The 19178-nt window shown below is 39.1% G+C and overlaps 1 protein-coding gene across 1 annotated transcript; it reads left to right on the top strand.

Annotated features, from left to right (window-relative positions):
• The first annotated feature begins 937 nt into the window (after window positions 1–937).
• LOC126971015 (transient receptor potential cation channel subfamily V member 4) lies at window positions 938–18875 on the top strand. Its single transcript, XM_050817186.1, has 6 exons — window positions 938–1058; window positions 2872–3002; window positions 12000–12085; window positions 13474–13635; window positions 14344–14532; window positions 18712–18875. Exons 1-6 carry the CDS (start codon window positions 991–993, stop codon window positions 18829–18831), a joined length of 756 nt encoding a protein of 251 aa, XP_050673143.1. The 5' UTR covers window positions 938–990; the 3' UTR covers window positions 18832–18875.
• The last annotated feature ends 303 nt before the right edge of the window (window positions 18876–19178 follow it).

Consider the following 19178-nt stretch of genomic DNA (forward strand, 5'->3'; position numbering starts at 1 on the left):
GGCGTGCGAACTGGGGACAATACTGAGCACTTTGTGCTACATTGTGCTTCAGCAGGGAGATGAGCTAAAGAATCAGGGCCTGGTTGCTTATATTAAGCAATTGGTAAGTTTTATTTATATATTTATTCATTATGATACATCATTATGTTACTAGACATTAAATAACTATTCAAAACTTTAACTACAGTTCGAAGTATAACACATCTATTAAAAGTGTATGCGGCATTCACAAAACAAAAATATTGAAAGTAAAACTAAAAAACCTTAAGCTAGTTTAGTATCTATTTTTTTTTTTTGTCACTTATAAACTGGAACCCTTTATTCTTCTTCTTCTTCTTTAGCCGTTCTCAACCTCTAGGGTGTACGCCTCCTTCATCTTATGCCATCTTTTCCGGTCTTGAGCAGTTTCACTTTTTTCCCGCCAGTCTTTTGGTTTCGTCGTGCCAACGCATCTGCGGTCTTCCTCTCGGGCGTTTCTCACTAGAGTGGTGGTTTCTGGAACCCTTTATTATATCGGAAGATATCGATAGCTTGCAATTTGATACACGATCGTTTCATTATATTGAGAGGCGAATTTAAACCTAGGTTCATTCTTCTGTGTGATACATAGAAGAAGTTATTGATGGAATATCTTGAAAAGATGTGGAGGAATATACAGATAGTTTTGGCTAAAAGGTGGGTCCAGATATATATTTCAATTGTGGTTTACAAAATCATTCACATGGCTTCAAAAGGTTTAATGAATACAACAAAAATACAAAATATACTGACAGGTATATTTTGTACAGACTAAAAGGTAGAGAAGACAGTATCACGTGCAGAGTTCTCCATACTTTATTTAGATTTTTATTCATGTTTGTGAGTATACCTCTATGGAAATACAACACTTGAATTAATATGTTCCAGATTCACGAGCCAGCAAAATTTATATTTCTGGCGTCGAATCTGCTCCTTTTGCTGTGTATTCCGGCCAGGTTGAGCAAACAGACCATGCTCGAAGAAGCTATATTACTGTTTCTCCTTCCAGGATCATGGTTTCTACTGATGTTCTTTGCCGGGTAAATGTTAATAAGAATACTCTTTAAAAACTATGATTTGTTGAGGATCACAGTTATAATATCGAGCTCTTTTTTAATGTATAGGATGACAAACTACCATAGCAAACTTATTCTCTTAAATTGAATTCTTTATAAGCTTCGGGTCACCTGATGGTATGTTATCTCTCTCTTGCTTGATGGTATGAATCACACTTTTATACTTTATATTTTTAGACTTTTATGAATGCCGAACAAACGTACCGAAAACACATTGGTACGGTTGGGCGAATATAAAATCGGGGCACAGTAGAGCAGTTCTACCGTACGGTAAAAGAAGATGGAACTATATATTGCCGAAAATCGTAAATGACTTGCCACATTCAATTATAGATATCATTAATACAAATAATGTTTTTAGGGCGATGTTAGAGATATTTCTTGGGAATGAGTGCTGCTGATCATGGCCATACTCACGGACGAGTAAAAAAAGAATGACTCCGCGCCGTGATATTAGCAAGTGAAGCACCGTTATGCTAGTGTGTGTGCGGTTACGGGGGATACTAGTTACACAATTTTTTCTCACTTAAAAAATCATATATGGCCACAAATACAATAAACAACAATAATAACAAAAAATAAAAATAAAAAACCTTTAATGACACCGACGCTTACTATGTGTGTTTATTAATGTGTCGATATTATTTCTGAAGGTTCCAAAAGTTCCTGAACGTAAACCATGTGACACAATAGAGTTTTTTTATGATAAGCCGATCAGCTATCCGAAAATTTTTAGGTGCAACGGTTGCACTCGTCATCTTTAAAACATAAGCCTTATGTAGGTAGCTTAGTAAAATTGAAACTGTATTCGGCGCCGTACAAACCAAATTGTGCATGAATACTACTTGGTCGCAGTAGAAGGCGCACTTGATAATGAACAAGTATATGCACTCCCTGACGAGTCAAAGGAAACAAGGTTTCCCTTTTCTGGAACCGCTTCGTCGCTTCATGGAACCCTAATTGCCTCAGTCCAGATGATGCTAGAACGCTGAAATTTAAGGACAAGGCGTTTTTGTCAGTCAGTCATTTAAATACATATGTAGTTGTATGGCCGGGATCACATTTAAAATTTTGTTATCGTGTGAAAGTCATATACCGCTCTGATGACTACCTCAATCTTTGCAGTAATCACCATCTCCTGCCTTTAAAGAACCATCGTGAAATAGCCGATATTACTCTCCTTCTCAAAGTAGACCAAGGGCTAATCGACTGTCCAGAGTCGAGACCTTTGCTTAGCTTCAGTTCAATACCCCTGTTAGATTACGGCAACGGCATGATTTACTAAGACTTCAACACACTTTAAAAGATATATTTTTACTTGGTGAGCAAGCAATAGCTTCAACAATCTGTCAAGTAGTGATAATAATCTAGATCTCTTCTGTTCAAGCGTAGACTCTGTAAGAATCCCTTAGCCAACAAATTCTTTACTAATAACCCTACATATTCTTAAGTTGTTACATTAACTTTAAGGATCAATTGTATATGCTCACGTTGTCAGTTCAATTTTTCTTCTCTAGCACTAATTATTGTGGAAACCTACAATAGGCTCTCTGTAACTATTTCATGTATCCTTTTACTTTTTAAAGTTGTTAGTTTACCTAATAAATAAAATAAAATAAATATATAAGGCAAAATATATCTATGGAACTATTATGGGATTCAACAATTACTTTCATAACGAAAATAGTTTGAGCGACATTCAGAAAATGGCCAAGCCATACTTCTTTGCCAAGATGTAAGTATTTGTGTGGGATAATTAAGCATCATTTAATTTCAGCGCAGTAAAACTAACCGGTCCATTCGTGACCATGATATACAGCATGATAACTGGTGATATGTTTACCTTTGGCATCATCTACTGCATCGTTCTCTTTGGCTTCTCTCAGTCTTTCTACTTTCTGTACAAAGGTAAGATTATGCTTTTATGAAGTGTTCTGTCGATATAGCTTTTTAATGATAAGGAAACCTGTGCAAGATGTTCATGATCGAATTGTACTAACCTCGGTCTAGATAAGGTTAATACCTCTCTGAAAATTATGAAATTATAAGAAACAGTTATATAAAGAAATAAGCCCTTCCCGCCCACTTGGCTTAGCGAATTTTAAAACCATATAAATGTATGAAAGAATGTTGTAATTCGAAAAATAACTATTAAGTAGCTATTAACCATCTAGGATAAATTTCGCATCGAATGGTGGTAGTTTCATGTCGATACGATCAGTGGTTCAGGCGTGATTGAGCTTCAAACAAAGACCATTTTCATTATATATATATACTAGCTGACCCGACAGACGATGTTTTGTAGATAATAAATAAAAAGTGTTCTATAGGAATTTGCCAATAATATTTCAAAACATCAAGAATTAATGCTCCCTGTTGTTCTAGTGAAATTCTTGCACAGCAGAACTGTCAAACCGCGTCACTAAATTCACTCATAGAAAATATGTCCATACAAAACAAATACTGTAAATAAAATAATTATGGGTCCCAAATCGAAATAAAAACTATCCGATCTCTCAAGTTGGACTAAACTGTACTCCAGTATAGGGTAGCCTTGCGTGCCGTGTACACCGCTCTCAACATTTTTAATTCGATTTAAGTGCCTAGAGTCAAAGATTTTGTTTGAATTGTGTCTAAAGTGAAGCCATAATAGTAAAAAAAGTGCGTTATAATTAGTTCAATGCAAAAATCGTGGATTAATCTCAGTTTTTAAAATAATTAATGTTCGCAAGTGAGTAAATAATAGCGAGGGTACTTCTAAATTGTACGTTTCGTTATTGATACTAAAGAGTATTGTGTACAATACTTTCTGACAGTAATTTGTCATAAGCCACATACAATTTATGTATTTATTTATTAATACATAATGTTATATAATAATAAATTAATAATAAAAACAAAAAAAAATGAATTTTTCATTACGACATCCACGTCACGGTTAGCTCAATCGTTTAGTTGTAACACTTTGATACCCGGAGTACGGCGATCGAGCCAACGGAATCTTGAATTTTTTTTTGTTTTTTATTCTATTTTCTTTTTCATTTCATTTATTTGAGCAACTTTACTAGCAGCATGGATAGCTCAAATGTAACTATTCGAAAGAAGAACCCCGTCGGAAATGATTCCCAAGGCACGGATGACACCTACTTCTAAACTAATGATACGAATCAACTTTCTCGCGAAGTTTATCATTTAAGGCAAGAAGTCACTGAGTTAAAGGATCGCCTTGACAAGGTTGTGTCTGTATTAAGAACTCTTGGAAACAAGCTTGATGTGTACACCTCGCGAATAATAGACAATAGTATCGCAAACACAAATTTCGCACGACAGAATTTTGTCAGTGTTACTGAGCAATGTGAGCCTAGCGCTGCCACAGTTGTTCACTCTGCAAATCTTAAAAAGAACAGGAATCTTATCATGCTTGCAGCAAAGTTCAGCATTTGCCACCAAAACCTTCTCATTGTTCATCGGCCAATAAGGCTAATACAAAAGTATCGCAACCAGCAGTACATGACTCGAATATTCCAGCGGCTTCCTGTAACGACCCTGATGATGACCAGTGGATAGAAGTTGTAAGGAAAAGTCATCGACCAGCTTCGTTATGCGGTACTGCCGGTGCAGCTAGTACAAATCTCAAAGCAGTGGAGCCTCTTAAATACATGCACTTGTGGAACATGGAGTCGTGTGTTGAAGATGTAAGAGAGTTTCTTCGTCAGCTTTGCCCCACCGGTACATGTACAGTACAGGAATTGAACCCAAGAGGAGATTATAAGTCCTACAAGATTGGTATACCTGTGGCAGCTTATGAGGTATGCTTTTCAGCTGAAGCCTGGCCTATAAACGCCAGAATTAAGGCTTGGGTTACCCACCAGAAGGCAACAATCAATGACGCTACCAAGGTTCCTGTTACTAGAGGCAAGAAACAGCCCTTTCGTTCAGCGTAGTCATTATAAAACCGTTAAAATCTTCTATCAGAACGTCCGCGGTCTGAAAACAAAATTGCGTATGTGGCGGAATAATTTAGCAATGAATGATTGTGATATTGTAGCTGCTACGGAAACATTTCTTGATGGCTCTGTGGAGACTTCTGAGCTTGAATGTGCAAATTGGAGTATTCTACGCAGATAGAGACACGCCATGTGGTGGTGTGGCGCTTGCTGCCCGTTCCCCTGTCATATTGAGCAGATGTCTTGAACTGGAGACCGACAATGGTGAGGATCTCTGGGCATCCTTTTCCCGGCATGGTCATCGGTTCTACGTTTGTGTTGTATACATTAAACCTAGTGCTAGAGACTGTGATTATATGGAGTGGTTTTGTAAGGTGGAGCACACAATTACTGTGTTAAAAGCACCAGTTCTAATATTAGGTGATCTCAATTTAAATAGTGCATCCGTAAATATTAATAATTATTATTGTTATTTTTTATCATATTGTAATATGTCTGAGAACAACATTATCAAAAATATGTTTAGAGGTATGCTTGATGTAATTCTGGTTCGAGAGAGCGATGTGTGTGGAAAGGTGCGTGTTATAACGGCTGAAGGTATAGTTCTGCCCGACGCGTATCATCCACCATTAGAGATTGAAGTCAGGCTCGATACATGTCGCCGTTCAGATTTTCTTGAGCCATCTAATATAAATCCTTGCAGGGACTGGAATTTTGGTCGATGTGATTATGAGCATTTTTCTGCATTAATCGAGGCAAATTCTTGGCGTACAGTTCTGCAGGCCCATACTGTGAGAGATGCAACTGAAATTTTTTATAAATCCGTTTATAATATCTTTGACCAATGCATGCCTAGGAAACGACGTAAAGCATGCCATAGTAAACGTTACCCCGTTTGGTTTACGAGTGATATTATCCGAGATATCACTTTTGAGGGGCAAACTTTTTCAGGTGTTGCTGCTGCAGATGCTTTCGCCAACTTTTTTTCAAGCACTTTTTTGCCAGATGTACCTGTACTCGATACAGATGAAGCTTATGGTTTCGATAGGACGTATGACAGCAATTATGTAAACATCTTTCATATTACACCTGATCATGTCATGGTGGAATCAACAAGTTGAAGCAGAACAGTTCCGTAGGACCGGATTGTATTCCTCCTGCAGTTCTAAACCTGGCAAAAAAGAACTTTTGTATGCCTCTTTGTCATATTTTCAATCTTGCCTTGGAATCGGGAGAATATCCGTCCCAATGGAAGTTGTCGAGAGTTACCCCAATACCAAAAAGCTCTGATAAATCGAAAGTTGAAGAGTACCGTCCTATTGCAGTGTTGTCTTCACCCGCAAAGGTATTTGAAAGCATTATTCACAACTACATATACGCGCAAGTGATAAATACATTTGTGGCGAACAGCATGGTTTTAGACCGAAAAGATCTGTAGACACTAACTTGTTGTCACTAGTTGATTTTATCTCGGACAAACTAGATCGTGGTTCTCAGGTTGACGTGCTCTACTTTGACTTCCAGAAAGCATTTGACAGGGTCAATAATGACATATTGTTACAAAAACTTAGCACTATTGGCTTTGCACCGAGACTTCTCCGACTTATCGCAGACTACTTGCGTGACCGTCAACAATATGCCCGGCTTGGTCTCTTCGAATCCAATCATTAACACACGCGATCTGGGGTTAGTCAGGGATCGAAACTGGGGCCTCTTCTGTTTCTTTTAATGATAAATGATCTTCCAGATGTGCTTGATAATTCTCGGTGTCTCCTTTATGCTGATGACCTGAAACTCTTCAAAGAAATCAAATCTGATTCAGATTGCATGGCACTCCAAAATGATGTGCAAGCTGTGTTCCAGTGGAGCTTGAGGAACCATATGGCATTTAATACGTCCAAATGCTATGCCATGACATTCGGTCGAAAGTGGTGCCCAATAGAGTTTGATTATAAAATTGGTGGTGATTCGATATCTCGACCAGAAACTATCAAAGAACTGGGTGTCACATTCGATCGAAAGTTAACCTTCCATGATCATATTACCACTCTGGCCAAGGAATCCTATAGAATTTTAGGTTTTGTTTTGAGGAATTCTGGGGATTTCACATCTGAACCAGTCATAAAGCTTTTATTTGGTGCTTTAGTGCGCAGCAAGCTAGAAACAGCTATGTGTGTGTGGAATCCGCATGAAAGTACTTATGTACTCCTTCTCGAAAAGGTGCAAAAAGCTTTTCTTAGGTACCTTTACAAACATACGCATAGATACTACCCCTATTTGTATCCCACAAAATTTCTTCTGGGTACATTAGGCTACAACTCCCTCGAGGTTAGGCTAAAACGACAGCAGCTCACAGTTATGTGTAGAGTTCTCAGAGGTGATACAGATTACATACAGACAGTGCGAGTCCGACACATCGTACTGTGGCTCGCACCAACTCACCTATACCGAGGTCTCTCTCTGCTCTCAACGCTCTTCTCGAAGCCAACCCTGCTTGTGATTTATTTGCGGATGGATGGCAGACGATTTTAACAGAGTGCTTGCGTTTTTGTGAGAGAAATGGATTAACGGTAGTTGGATGTTAATTAATTGTTAGTTATTTACAGTATTTATTAACTATTATTTGTGTAATATGTTTAGTTTGTAATTAATTCTTACTTTAATATTGTAATTGGCTTACACCGTTTTATTAAAGTATAAATAAATAAACTAAACTAAACTAAACTAATCCATGAAGTAATCCCCATTTAAAACAGCTCATTAGTTTAGGAGTCCATCGCGGACAAACAACGTGTCACGTTATTTAAATATATTAAGATTAAGATAAAAGTATAGATATTGTAATATATACAAAGAAAACAAATCTTACCAAGAACACTGGCAGCATTTTAGCGTTGGCTAGATAGGCTGATCCGCTGACCGAAATAGCTGCCAATATTTGGGTTGCCAGGAGCACTATTGAGACGCATACTTTTGTTACGTTGACCAGACTATTTACTTTATTTTCTTTTTACTATATAGATAGGTACTTACGTAGTTTCATTTACGTACAACCACAATATGAAATGACATTCTTTACGCAATATTTTCAGGACGATACGACATACGGCCGTTTTCAATAACGTATCTCTAGTTAGGGATACATTGCTGTCACCGTTTAATGACAAGATCTTATCTATTTATACTTATGTTATATAGTTATAGTCCAATGCTTTATCGGCCGTTCCCAATATTCAGTCCATCTCTTAACTTGAGATAAAAATCGTAACTACCGTTGACTTTTCTGTCCCAATAAACTAATCGACGGTAGCTCACCTAATCCGTATACACTGTCTGTCAATGGGACGACGTATAGCTTACCAGCGATAGAAGTTTGTATGGAAATTGCATTTCACGCGTCCCAATATAATGCGATAGAAATGAATTATCGGGTATATTGGGACAGCTTCAGATTATTGACAGCTAATAACTGACAGTAGTAATTTATTTCTATCTGTAGATAGTATATTGGGAACGGCCGTTAGTCGATAGGTTATTGAAATAAAAATAAGAGATAGTACCCCAGGAGGGTACCGGCTTAGAGATAGTACCCCAGGAGGGTACCGGCTCTACCAGAGTCGGAGAATCCCTCCCCGAGCACTCTAGCTCGGGCTGCCCTTCGTATTCTGGGGAGGGCACAGTACCGCGCATGACCAAGGACAAACGAGGCAGTAACACCACGGCACCCCGCTCCACACTCAACGTGGACTTTTACAATATGAGGGGAATTCACTCCAACTTAAACGCCGTCCACCACCACCTTGAGACGGCGAAGCCGGCCTTGTGTTTCCTTACGGAGACGCAGATATCTCGACCTAGCGATACGTCATATTTAACGTACCCCGGGTACAAAATTGAGCACAATTTTTTGCCTCATGCCGGGGTATGTGTGTACGTTAGGGAGGATATTTGCTGTCGCCGTCTCGGCAATTTTGAGGGTAGGGACCTGTCCACTCTCTGGCTCCGCGTAGATTTAGAGGACCGCGTCCGCATCTATGCGTGTGTCTACAGGTCCCATAGTGGTAACGCAGAAACCGATCATCTCATGGGCTGCGTTCAAGCGGCAATTGACGACGTGCTTGCACAGATCCCCTCCGCTGAAATCGTAGTCTTGGGTGATTTCAATGGGCACAATGCCGAATGGCTTGGATCACGTACTACGCAGGGCGATCTGTGCATAATTTTGCATTGGCGTACGATCTGTCCCAATTGGTTGAGTCGCCAACGCGGCTCCCGGATGTGGATAGCCACATGCCGTCCTTATTAGATCTTCTGCTGACTACACATCCCGATGGTTACCAGGTCTTTGTCGACGCCCCTCTCGGAACGTCCGACCATTTCCTGGTCAGGAGTGTAGTGCCTATACGACGCCCACGTCGCAGACCACCAGCGACCCGCCGCGTTTGGCACTACAAGTCAGCAGATTGGGATAGGATGCGTTCCTTTTTTGCATCCTACCCTTGGAGCAGGGTTTGTTTCCCTTCGGATGATCCTAGTGCCTACGCCGTTGCAGTAGCCGATGTGATACTACAGGGCATGGATATTTTTATACCAAGCTCTGTAGTACAGATCGATGGCAGATCACAGCCCTGGTTCGATGCGTCAGTTAAAGCAGCATCTGACTGCAAAAAACAGGCGTATCGAACTTGGGTTGCGGCGCTGGGCACAAAGGATCCGAACTGCATAGTTCTAAAGAGGAAATACAACCGTGCTTCCAGATTTTTTAAGCGGCAAATCGCCCGTACAAAGTCAAAACACGTCGTCAAAATCGGCGAGCAGCTTTCCAGTTACCCGACTGCAACACGCAAGTTCTGGTCGTTGTCGAAAGCTGCTCTTGGTAACTTCAGCCAGCCGTCCATGCCGCCGTTGCACATGAGGAAAGACAACCTGGCCCATACGGCAAAAGAGAAAGCCGATCTCCTGTGCGCTCTTTTCGCCTCCAACTCAACTCTTGACGACAACGGAAAAACACCGCCGACCATCCCGCGGTGTCAGAGCTCTATGCCTGAAGTACAGTTCAGACAGAAAACTGTTAGGCGAGCTCTGTTTTCGTTGGACGTCAGGAAGTCGAGCGGGCCGGATGGCATTTCTCCAATCGTGCTTAGAACGTGTGCCCCTGAGTTGACGCCGGTGCTAACGCATTTATTCCGGCACTCTTATTCCAAAGGCGTAGTCCCTGACTCATGGAAGTCAGCCCTTGTCCATCCGATCCAAAAAAAAGGAGACAGTTCGGATCCGGCAAACTACTGGCCTATTGCTATTACCTCCCTGCTCTCCAAAATCATGGAGAGCATAATTAGCCGTCAGCTCTTGGTATACGTAGAGGGTCACCAGTTGATCAACGACCGACAATACGGGTTTCGTCATGGTCGGTCGGCAGGTGATCTTCTGGTATACCTAACACATAGATGGGCTACGGCTATTGAAAGCATGGGGGAAGGCCTGGCAGTTAGCCTGAATATAGCGAAGGCCTTTGATCGTGTATGGCATAAGGCGCTCCTCTCTAAACTTCCATCATTTGGGCTTCCCTAGAGCTTGTGCAAGTGGACCTCCAGCTTCCTCACTGGGCGCAGCATACAGGTCGTTGTCGACGGACATTGCTCGAACCCGAAGCCCGTGAATGCTGGAGTGCCCCAAGGCTGTGTGCTATCTCCTACGCTGTTTCTTCTGCATATCAATGATGTTGGACACCTCCAACATTCATTGCTATGCAGATGACAGCACTGGTGATGCCGTATATACGGGCCATGCACGTCTCTCTCGGGAAATCGTCGACCAGTGCCGGGAGAAACTTGTGTCTTCTATCGAGTCCTCTCTTGAGAAGGTCGCGGAATGGGGTAAATTGAACCTTGTCCAATTTAACCCCCAGAAGACTCAAGTTTGCGCGTTTACCACTAAAAAAACCCCATTTGTCGCATCACCGCTCTTCGACAACACTTCCCTAAAAGCCTCGCCTAGTATCGGAATACTGGGTCTCGAAATCTCGAGCGATTGCCAATTCCGTGGCCATCTGGAGGGCAAAGCCAAATTGGCTTCAAAGATACTGGACGTCATTAATAGATCACGGCAATACTTCAAGCCGGCCCACATTCTAGCGCTGTACAAAGCGCAGGTCCGGCCACACATGGAGTATTGCTGTCATCTCTAGTCTGGCGCACCCCAGTATCAACTCGATCCATTTGACCGCGTGCAACGCAGAGCAGCGCGAATTGTCGGGGACCCAGTACTCTGTGAACGGCTGGATCACTTGGCGTTGCGTAGAGACGTCGCTTCATTGTGTGTCTTCTACCGCATTTATCACGGGGAGTGTTCCGAAGAGCTGTTTTACCTAATTCCTGCCGCCGAATTCCACCTTCGCACGACACGCCACAAGTTAGGATATCATCCTCACCATCTGGATGTGTGGCGGTCCTCCACAGTGCGGTTTACAAGGAGCTTTCTTCCACGTACTACAAAGCTGTGGAATGAACTTCCTTGTGCGGTGTTTCCGGGACGATACGACATGGGTACCTTCAAAAAAAACGCGTACACCTTCCTTAAAGGCTGGCAACGCTCCTGTGATTCCTCTGGTGTTGCAAGAGAGTATGGGCGGCGGTGATCACTTAACAACAGGTGACCCGTACGCTCGTTTGTCCTCCTATTCCATAAAAAAAAAAAAAAAAAAAATGTAAGTAACCGTAAAAGGATAAATTTGTCTACCTCTAGTAAGTTAAACTTAGGATAGATAGGTTTTTGAAAACGGCCGGTACTTCAAAAGAAAAGCGATTAGACTTGTTTAAAATACCAGAAACGTTCCTGTGTCCTCTGGTGTTGCAGTAGAATTTGGGCGACCCTTCCAATAAAGCAGATCTATTTACCATAGCCGTGAATATACACTTAAACCCACCCATTAAATGTGTACTTTTTGATTTATTTACAGGATTCCCCAATGTGCAGTCAACTTTATTCTCAAGTTACCCCAGCACGTGGATGGCGTTGTTTCAAATTACTCTCGGAGACTATAGTGTAAATTTCAAATTATTAATTACTAAAACTAATTATACACAAATTGTAACCTTACAGAAATGAATTTGGCATCTTCAGGCATACCCAAAAGAATGCCTTAAGGTTAGACGGCTTAAAACCTTGCCAACGTATTTTGCTTAGATAATTTATATGTCTAGATAGACTTTGACAGCAATGAACACGTCGAAAATAATAACGGCGAACTGTTAGCCTGTATTTTCAGCAACGCACGCACACTAGAGCAACGTGACTGACGCATCACATATTGTAACACGAAGCTGTCGTACACACTAAAGTAATAAACCTGGCATGTTGTGCATTGCCTAACAGCAATAAAAGGCTCTATCTAGACGTATAAATTATCTAAGGTATTTTTTTTTTATTCTGTTTTAGTTTGTTGGTGGTTGGGAGGGCTAAATTAGCTCTAAGCTTGGTGTTCACAATTTGTTATTTTTTTACACATTGAGTGCTGACCCACAACGTTTGTGGTTTAATATCCCTTATTTCTGGGATTAAGTAAATAAAATTTGTAACCAAAATTTATAAACGATACGGGACTCGGACTCGCGACTCGACTCTCGGGTCACGTCGGAGCGCTCTTTCAACTGAGCCCTATCGTCCCTTCAGTATCTAAGATAAGACCGTGCCTACTTCACTTTAAACCATCGTTATAAGTTTTCTTTAGTGTTAATTCCGCTTAGATTTCGAGGCATCCTCAGAAGTTGAGGTCAAGGACAAGACTTATGAATGTCAAAAGTTTTCTTTTTACATTTACAACCATTTCAGGAAAGGTTGAGCTTCAATGATAATAAGTTGCAAGAAACTCATTGCCACTGTTTTAAACCTACAATAACAGCTTCATCGTTTTACAATTCATATAAATTACAATAATAAATGTAAAGTGATGCAACAAAAATAATCAAACATTCAAATTCAAATATTTTTATTCAAATTAGCTAATTAGCTAATAAACTACCACCCATTCCAAAAAGTATGTGTCAGACCTAAGAAGAACAGGCGCAACAAACTTTTTTTTTATGGAAAAGGAGGATAAACGAGCGTAAGTGTTAAGTGATCACCGCCGCCCACTTTCTCTTGCAACACCAGAGGAATCACAAGAGCGTTGCCGGCCTTTAAAGAAGGTGTACGCGCTTTTTTTGAAGGTACCCATATCGTATCGTCCCAGAAACACCGCACAAGGAAGTTCATTCACAGCTTCATAGTACAGCTCCCCTTGATAAATGCGATAAACTCAGCGGGTTTCTGTCTCATGTCAAAAAAAGTAAATTTAATTTAATCAGTGTCATAATATATGATCACACAAGATGAAGACGCTAAATGCATCAATCCACACACTCCGTTAGTCCTTCTAACATCCTATATTACAGTACACAGATCTCGGGCAGACAACATACCCCAATCTATCGAAGACAGTGTTCGCTTTATTCATGGTATTCGTTCCTATTCTGCTGCTAAACATGCTTATTGCCATGATGGGGAACACCTACGCTCATGTCATCGAGCAGTCGGAGAAGGAATGGGTGAAACAGGTATGGAATGACAGATTAATTTACAATCTTAGATCATTTACGGCCGTTCCCAATATTCAGTCTATCTCCAGTTGTGGCCTACTTGAGTTAAAATCGTAACTATCTTTGAATATTCTGTCCCAATAAACTAATAGACGGTAACTCACCTTATCCGTACACGCTGTCTGTTAATGGGAGGACGTATAGCTTACCAGCGATAGAAGTTTGTATGGAAATTGCAATTTACGCGACTTATCGGGTATATTGGGACAGCTTCAGATTTTTGACAGCTAATTACTGACAGTAGAAGGTAGTAATTTATCTCTATCTGTAGAAAGTATTGGGAACGGCCGTAATACGTCTAAACTCTAAACTATAGACAGACTGTGACACCTGTGAAAATGTCTAAAATAAAAATGTTAACAGTTTACACCTATTTTAAGAAATGATTTGACATTAACGTATAAGATTGTATGGAACCCACGAAGGATTCCGCCGCTAACGGTACAAAAGCAGTGAAGAGCAAGGATTCTTGAAAATACAAAGCTGAGACAATACTTAAGCATAGTTAAATAATATTGTGAGCTGGTAACATAAAAAATGTCTGAAATCCACGAATATATAAAATATAGTATAAGCTTATTAATCCGGTTTAATTTTAAAAGTCATCCATTGAATTCCGCTTGGCACAACTAGAACAAATAAAATCCTATTTTACATCTTCAACAGTGGGCGAAGATTGTCGTGTCACTTGAGCGTTCAGTATCTCAGGAAGACGCACACAAGTATCTGCAGGAGTATTCCATAGGGCTGGGGCCTTCTGACGACCCTCGGTATGAACAGCGAGGGGTTATGGTCATCAAGAGCAAGGCCAAGACTAGAGCTAAGCAACGGAAAGGCGCGCTGGCCAATTGGAAGGTATACCTACATCGGAAAATTATCTGTGCACCTGTCGCGGTAGCTAGTGAAATTACTGGACAAATGAGACTTAACATCTTATGTGACACACACATGTGTGTGTACATGATGTGTGTACATCACAAGGTGACGAGCGCAATTATAACGCCGCTCAGAATTGTTGGGTTTTTCAAGAATTCTTAACGGCAGTGCATTGTAATGGGCAGGGCGTATCAATGACCACCAGCAGAACGTCCTGCTCGTCTCGTCTCTTATTTTTATAAAAAAAAAAAATCAAAACAAAATCCTTGCCGGAATACAACGGCCCACCCATTTCCCCCATTTCGTATCGCATTTTAGAGGCTAGGTATTTTATAAAAATAGCATAAAATATACAACAATATTACTAGAATTTTACGGATATACATTATAATATAATGTTTTTTGAACGCGATTTTCAACCGCTTGAAACTTGAACTTGACAATGGAATAATTTAAATAGTTTGTCTTACTTTTATCAGCTTGGTATGTTTGTTAGTAACCGAATCTCTTTCGACCCCTTTTAAAACGTTGCCTTAATTTGAAACTTTACACAACCATCCCATCACCCATGCATTGGCGGATTTACAGATTTGCCGCCTGTAGGATATTAAAAATTTGCCGCCTCTAAATTTTGATATCAATTTTCTATCAATAAAATTCCAACTTTATGATTTGTGCTCCATCATCCTCGTAACTAATATAAACTTTTCCCGTTTGGTTAGTATTATTGAGAACTATGGTACCGTGTTAGATCCTTGATTATTTTTACACCAAAGAATTATCAAAAAATATTATTTTATGCAAAAAATATCTCAATCATGTACCACTTTTAAAGTAAGGTAAGCTGTAACGGAGCTAAAGCGTTAGCTTTTCTTGACTCAAAGTCAATCGTAGGTAGTTCTTTATTTTCTTCAAGTAGGAGAAGCTTCTTTCACCTGAACAATTTGTCGCTGGTGTAAAGAAAATACGAAGAATAAGCCATACGAAGTGCCATATCAAAGATAAAGTTTCCTAGATTCTGTTCTCGCAGGAATGAAAACAGACTTTTAAATGATCCAGAAATGGGTTTTATTGAAATTCTTTCAGACGAAAGGTAGCTTTGAAAGCGTACGCATTCGTGAGCTAAGTCTATTTCTAAATCTAAGATACATCATTGTTACCATTAGAACTGATGGTAACAACTCACTCAACATACGACCATTACCGCCGTTTCCAGTTTTTCATTTTTCTAATCAGCAAATTGACTAACTTCATATTTTGTGAAGGTCATTTTTTTATTGTCGTTTAAATATTCGTTAATCGATTAATTTAAACCAAAAGACTATATTATCTCTATAAGATTATGATTTAGTTTTTTATTTAATAGTATTTAGTCAATTTGAGTCAGTATTTTTTACGCTTAAAAAAATAACATTCCGAAATTTAATTTGACAATTTGCAAACTTGATGCAGCAACCATGCTTAGACCATCGATATCATATCAAGAATGTGATTGAATTGTGTAAGGAGATCTCATAATTATTAGGTACACGGAGAAAAAATTATAGCAGTTAAGAAAATATACAAAGAAATACTAAATTTCAACCATAATATCGAATCGCTATGGCGTTATTCTAAAATTCATGATCATTATTGTATAATTAAAAAGCGTTTAACAATTGTTTATGTACAGATGTTAAAAAATATTTATTATTTAGCACTGTATACACATGTATATATTTGAATTTTTGTTAAATATTTTAAAATCCAATTTTCGAAATTCGTATTTTGTGTGTGTATAGTAATTATTTTTTTTTTTCAATTTGTAAATCGAAATAAAATAATTGCGTATTTTTATACAATTTAATTAATTCATCTAATTCTAGTTACGATTAATTAATTTTTGGAATCGGTGTCCTTCCGTCGTGAACCGCTCTCGCCTCCTCACGACTCAAGCACGTCTCATCTATAACTATGTATGTAGCTACAAACCTATCATGGATGACACCGACTCCAAAAATGACAATAATCGTAACTAGAATTAGATTATTTAATTATATTGCTTAAAAATACGCAATTATTTTTATACTTTTACGGCCGTTCCCAATATTCTCCCAATATATTGTCTGTCAATGGGACGACGTATAGCTTACCAGCGATAGAAGTTTGTATGGAAATTGCAATTCACGCGTCCCAATATAAGGCGATAAGAATGACTTATCGGGTATATTGAGACAGCTTTAGATTATAGAAGCTGATTACTGACAGTAGAAGGTAGTAATTTATCTCTATCTGCACTTAGTGCATATTATATCTGTTGTTTTGGAATAGTGAATTTGGAGTACACTAAATTACAATTTGTCTAAACATGTGTAGATATACTAATTTTTTCAATGCAGCAATGAACATAAGCGCCTTGTTTGATTACAGACAGTTAGAAATTCTGCCACAGATCGCACCCTCACTGTAAGTCGTTAAGGAGTCCCATTGATCATCATATTCGACTACGACTACGAATTAGTTGACCATAACTTTGTTATAGTAGATGAGATAAATACCCGAATGGCATAAAAAAGATTCGGCCGAGTATCGTTAATGAGTTATTCGTAAATTTATTATCCACATACGTATAGAAAATTTAAGGCTTTTATGGTTTTGTCATGGATGCCATTGTAAGATCAGACCAAATTACAATAGGACCACATGAGAAGCACCAGCTTTCAAATAAAAAAAGAATCATCAAAATCGGTTCACCCAGTCGAAAAGATTGAGGTAACAAACATAAAAACACCGACGAATTGAGACCCTCCTCCTTTTTTGAAGTCGGTTAAAAATATGAACTAAATTTGCCGCCCCTTAAAATTTGCCGCCCTAGGCTCCAGCCTGCTGGTAAATCCGCCACTGCACCCATGATCTTTTTCTTCAAGATCTAAAATAATAGAGATTTTTCATGTCCGACATGCGGTATTGTCTTTGTACCAAAGAACTAGGCGTATGCTTATACTTGCGCACACCGAAAAGTTGATTATTCATTGGTTAGTACGAAATTATTATCGTTTCTCATTAGTTTTTGTTTTATGGTGTACATGTTTTATATATTGCTGAATAGGTCATTTCATTGCCATTTTGATAGATGTTCTGAATGAAGAGAAAACATAGATTATCATGACAAAATGTACAGGATAAAAATCTTTGGATTTTATAATGAATTTCCTACCCCAGTCTAGTTTTTGCTTCAAACAGTATAGGATTTTATAAATAATCTGATCTCCTATTATTAGAAAAAAATCTAGATTAAATTTCCTACCGAATGGTATATAAATAAAAGTCTAGAAGCTAAATATCTATTCATAAAATCGTTTTGAAGAACGGCTCCTAACGCGAGCAATTTCTTTTGATCATCAATTTCGTGGGGTTGTTTCTGCATGAATATATCAAAATATTACTATTAAGGCATGTATATTTTGGTTTTATTTTATAAAGAACATATAATGTTTATTACAAAAACATAAAAGTTAGTAAATAAAACAAGTAATTATTATTGAAAATCATCATTTATTCTAAAATATACATATTTTTACACATATTGTGGAAAGAAAAGTCTGTGTGAAAGAAAATAAAAGTACAAAATGAATAATTTATACATGGTCTTATAACTTGTTTCAATAGCTTTCAGTGACAGTCATTCAAATCACCATAGTTATAAGCATTTTATTACTACACGTAAAATAATACGCACGGGGAAAACGCTGCGCGAGCGCCGACCGCTTGCCGATCTAAGGTGTACATCGAGCAGCGGAGCGCGCCGATCCGGAAAGGTTAAGACTAAAATAGCAAAAGTGAATATTCTTTTAATACATGCTTAAATAGGAAACAAAACTAAATAGTAGAAGATAATTTTCAATAAGTTAAAATTAGCAATAGTGTGTTAAAAATGCATTTTATTGTAAAAAAGCGTGCTTCCGGCAAGATGTCGGACGCAAATGTGACAGATATTCCCGCCACTTTAAAAAAATCTTTAAGCCTTTTAATAAACAACATGGTTCAGAGGCATAAAATAATCTTCTCAACATATGTGTTCAAATGAAAAATAACAAATGCACCAGTGGGATGGTTTAATGGGTAGTCTCGCTCTATTCATGATAGTAGTACTTCAAAGTTATCCATTGTGGTTTTCAGCGCGTGGGCAAAGTGACAATAGCTGAGTTGCGTCGCCGTGGCATGAGCGGCGAGGACCTACGGCGACTGATGTGGGGACGGGTGTCGATATCCACTCCGACCAGAGCACCGCGCCCGTGAGTTTAGCTGGATTTATATGACACACTGTACACTGGCTGTCACCCTAGTTTTGTTGCAAGAAACCTAGGAAAATAAACAGCTCATTCATCAAAATGCATATGTTTAACTTAGTCTAATTATTACATGCGCCTATTAAGTTTTCACACATTAGATTCACACATCATCATCATTCGGAAGACTTCCACTGCTGGACAAAGGCCTCTCCCAAGGATCTCCACGACGATCGGTCCTGCTGCATATTCCGGCGATCTGGACCAGATCAGACGTAGTGTCTTGACATTATATGTTGCCAGGGCGAATGGTCTTCGTGTATATAATAAAGACTTGCTGTACCCGGGGATTCTTCG

Source organism: Leptidea sinapis, chromosome 22, assembly GCF_905404315.1.
Source record: "Leptidea sinapis chromosome 22, ilLepSina1.1, whole genome shotgun sequence".
Taxonomy (NCBI): domain Eukaryota; kingdom Metazoa; phylum Arthropoda; class Insecta; order Lepidoptera; family Pieridae; genus Leptidea; species Leptidea sinapis.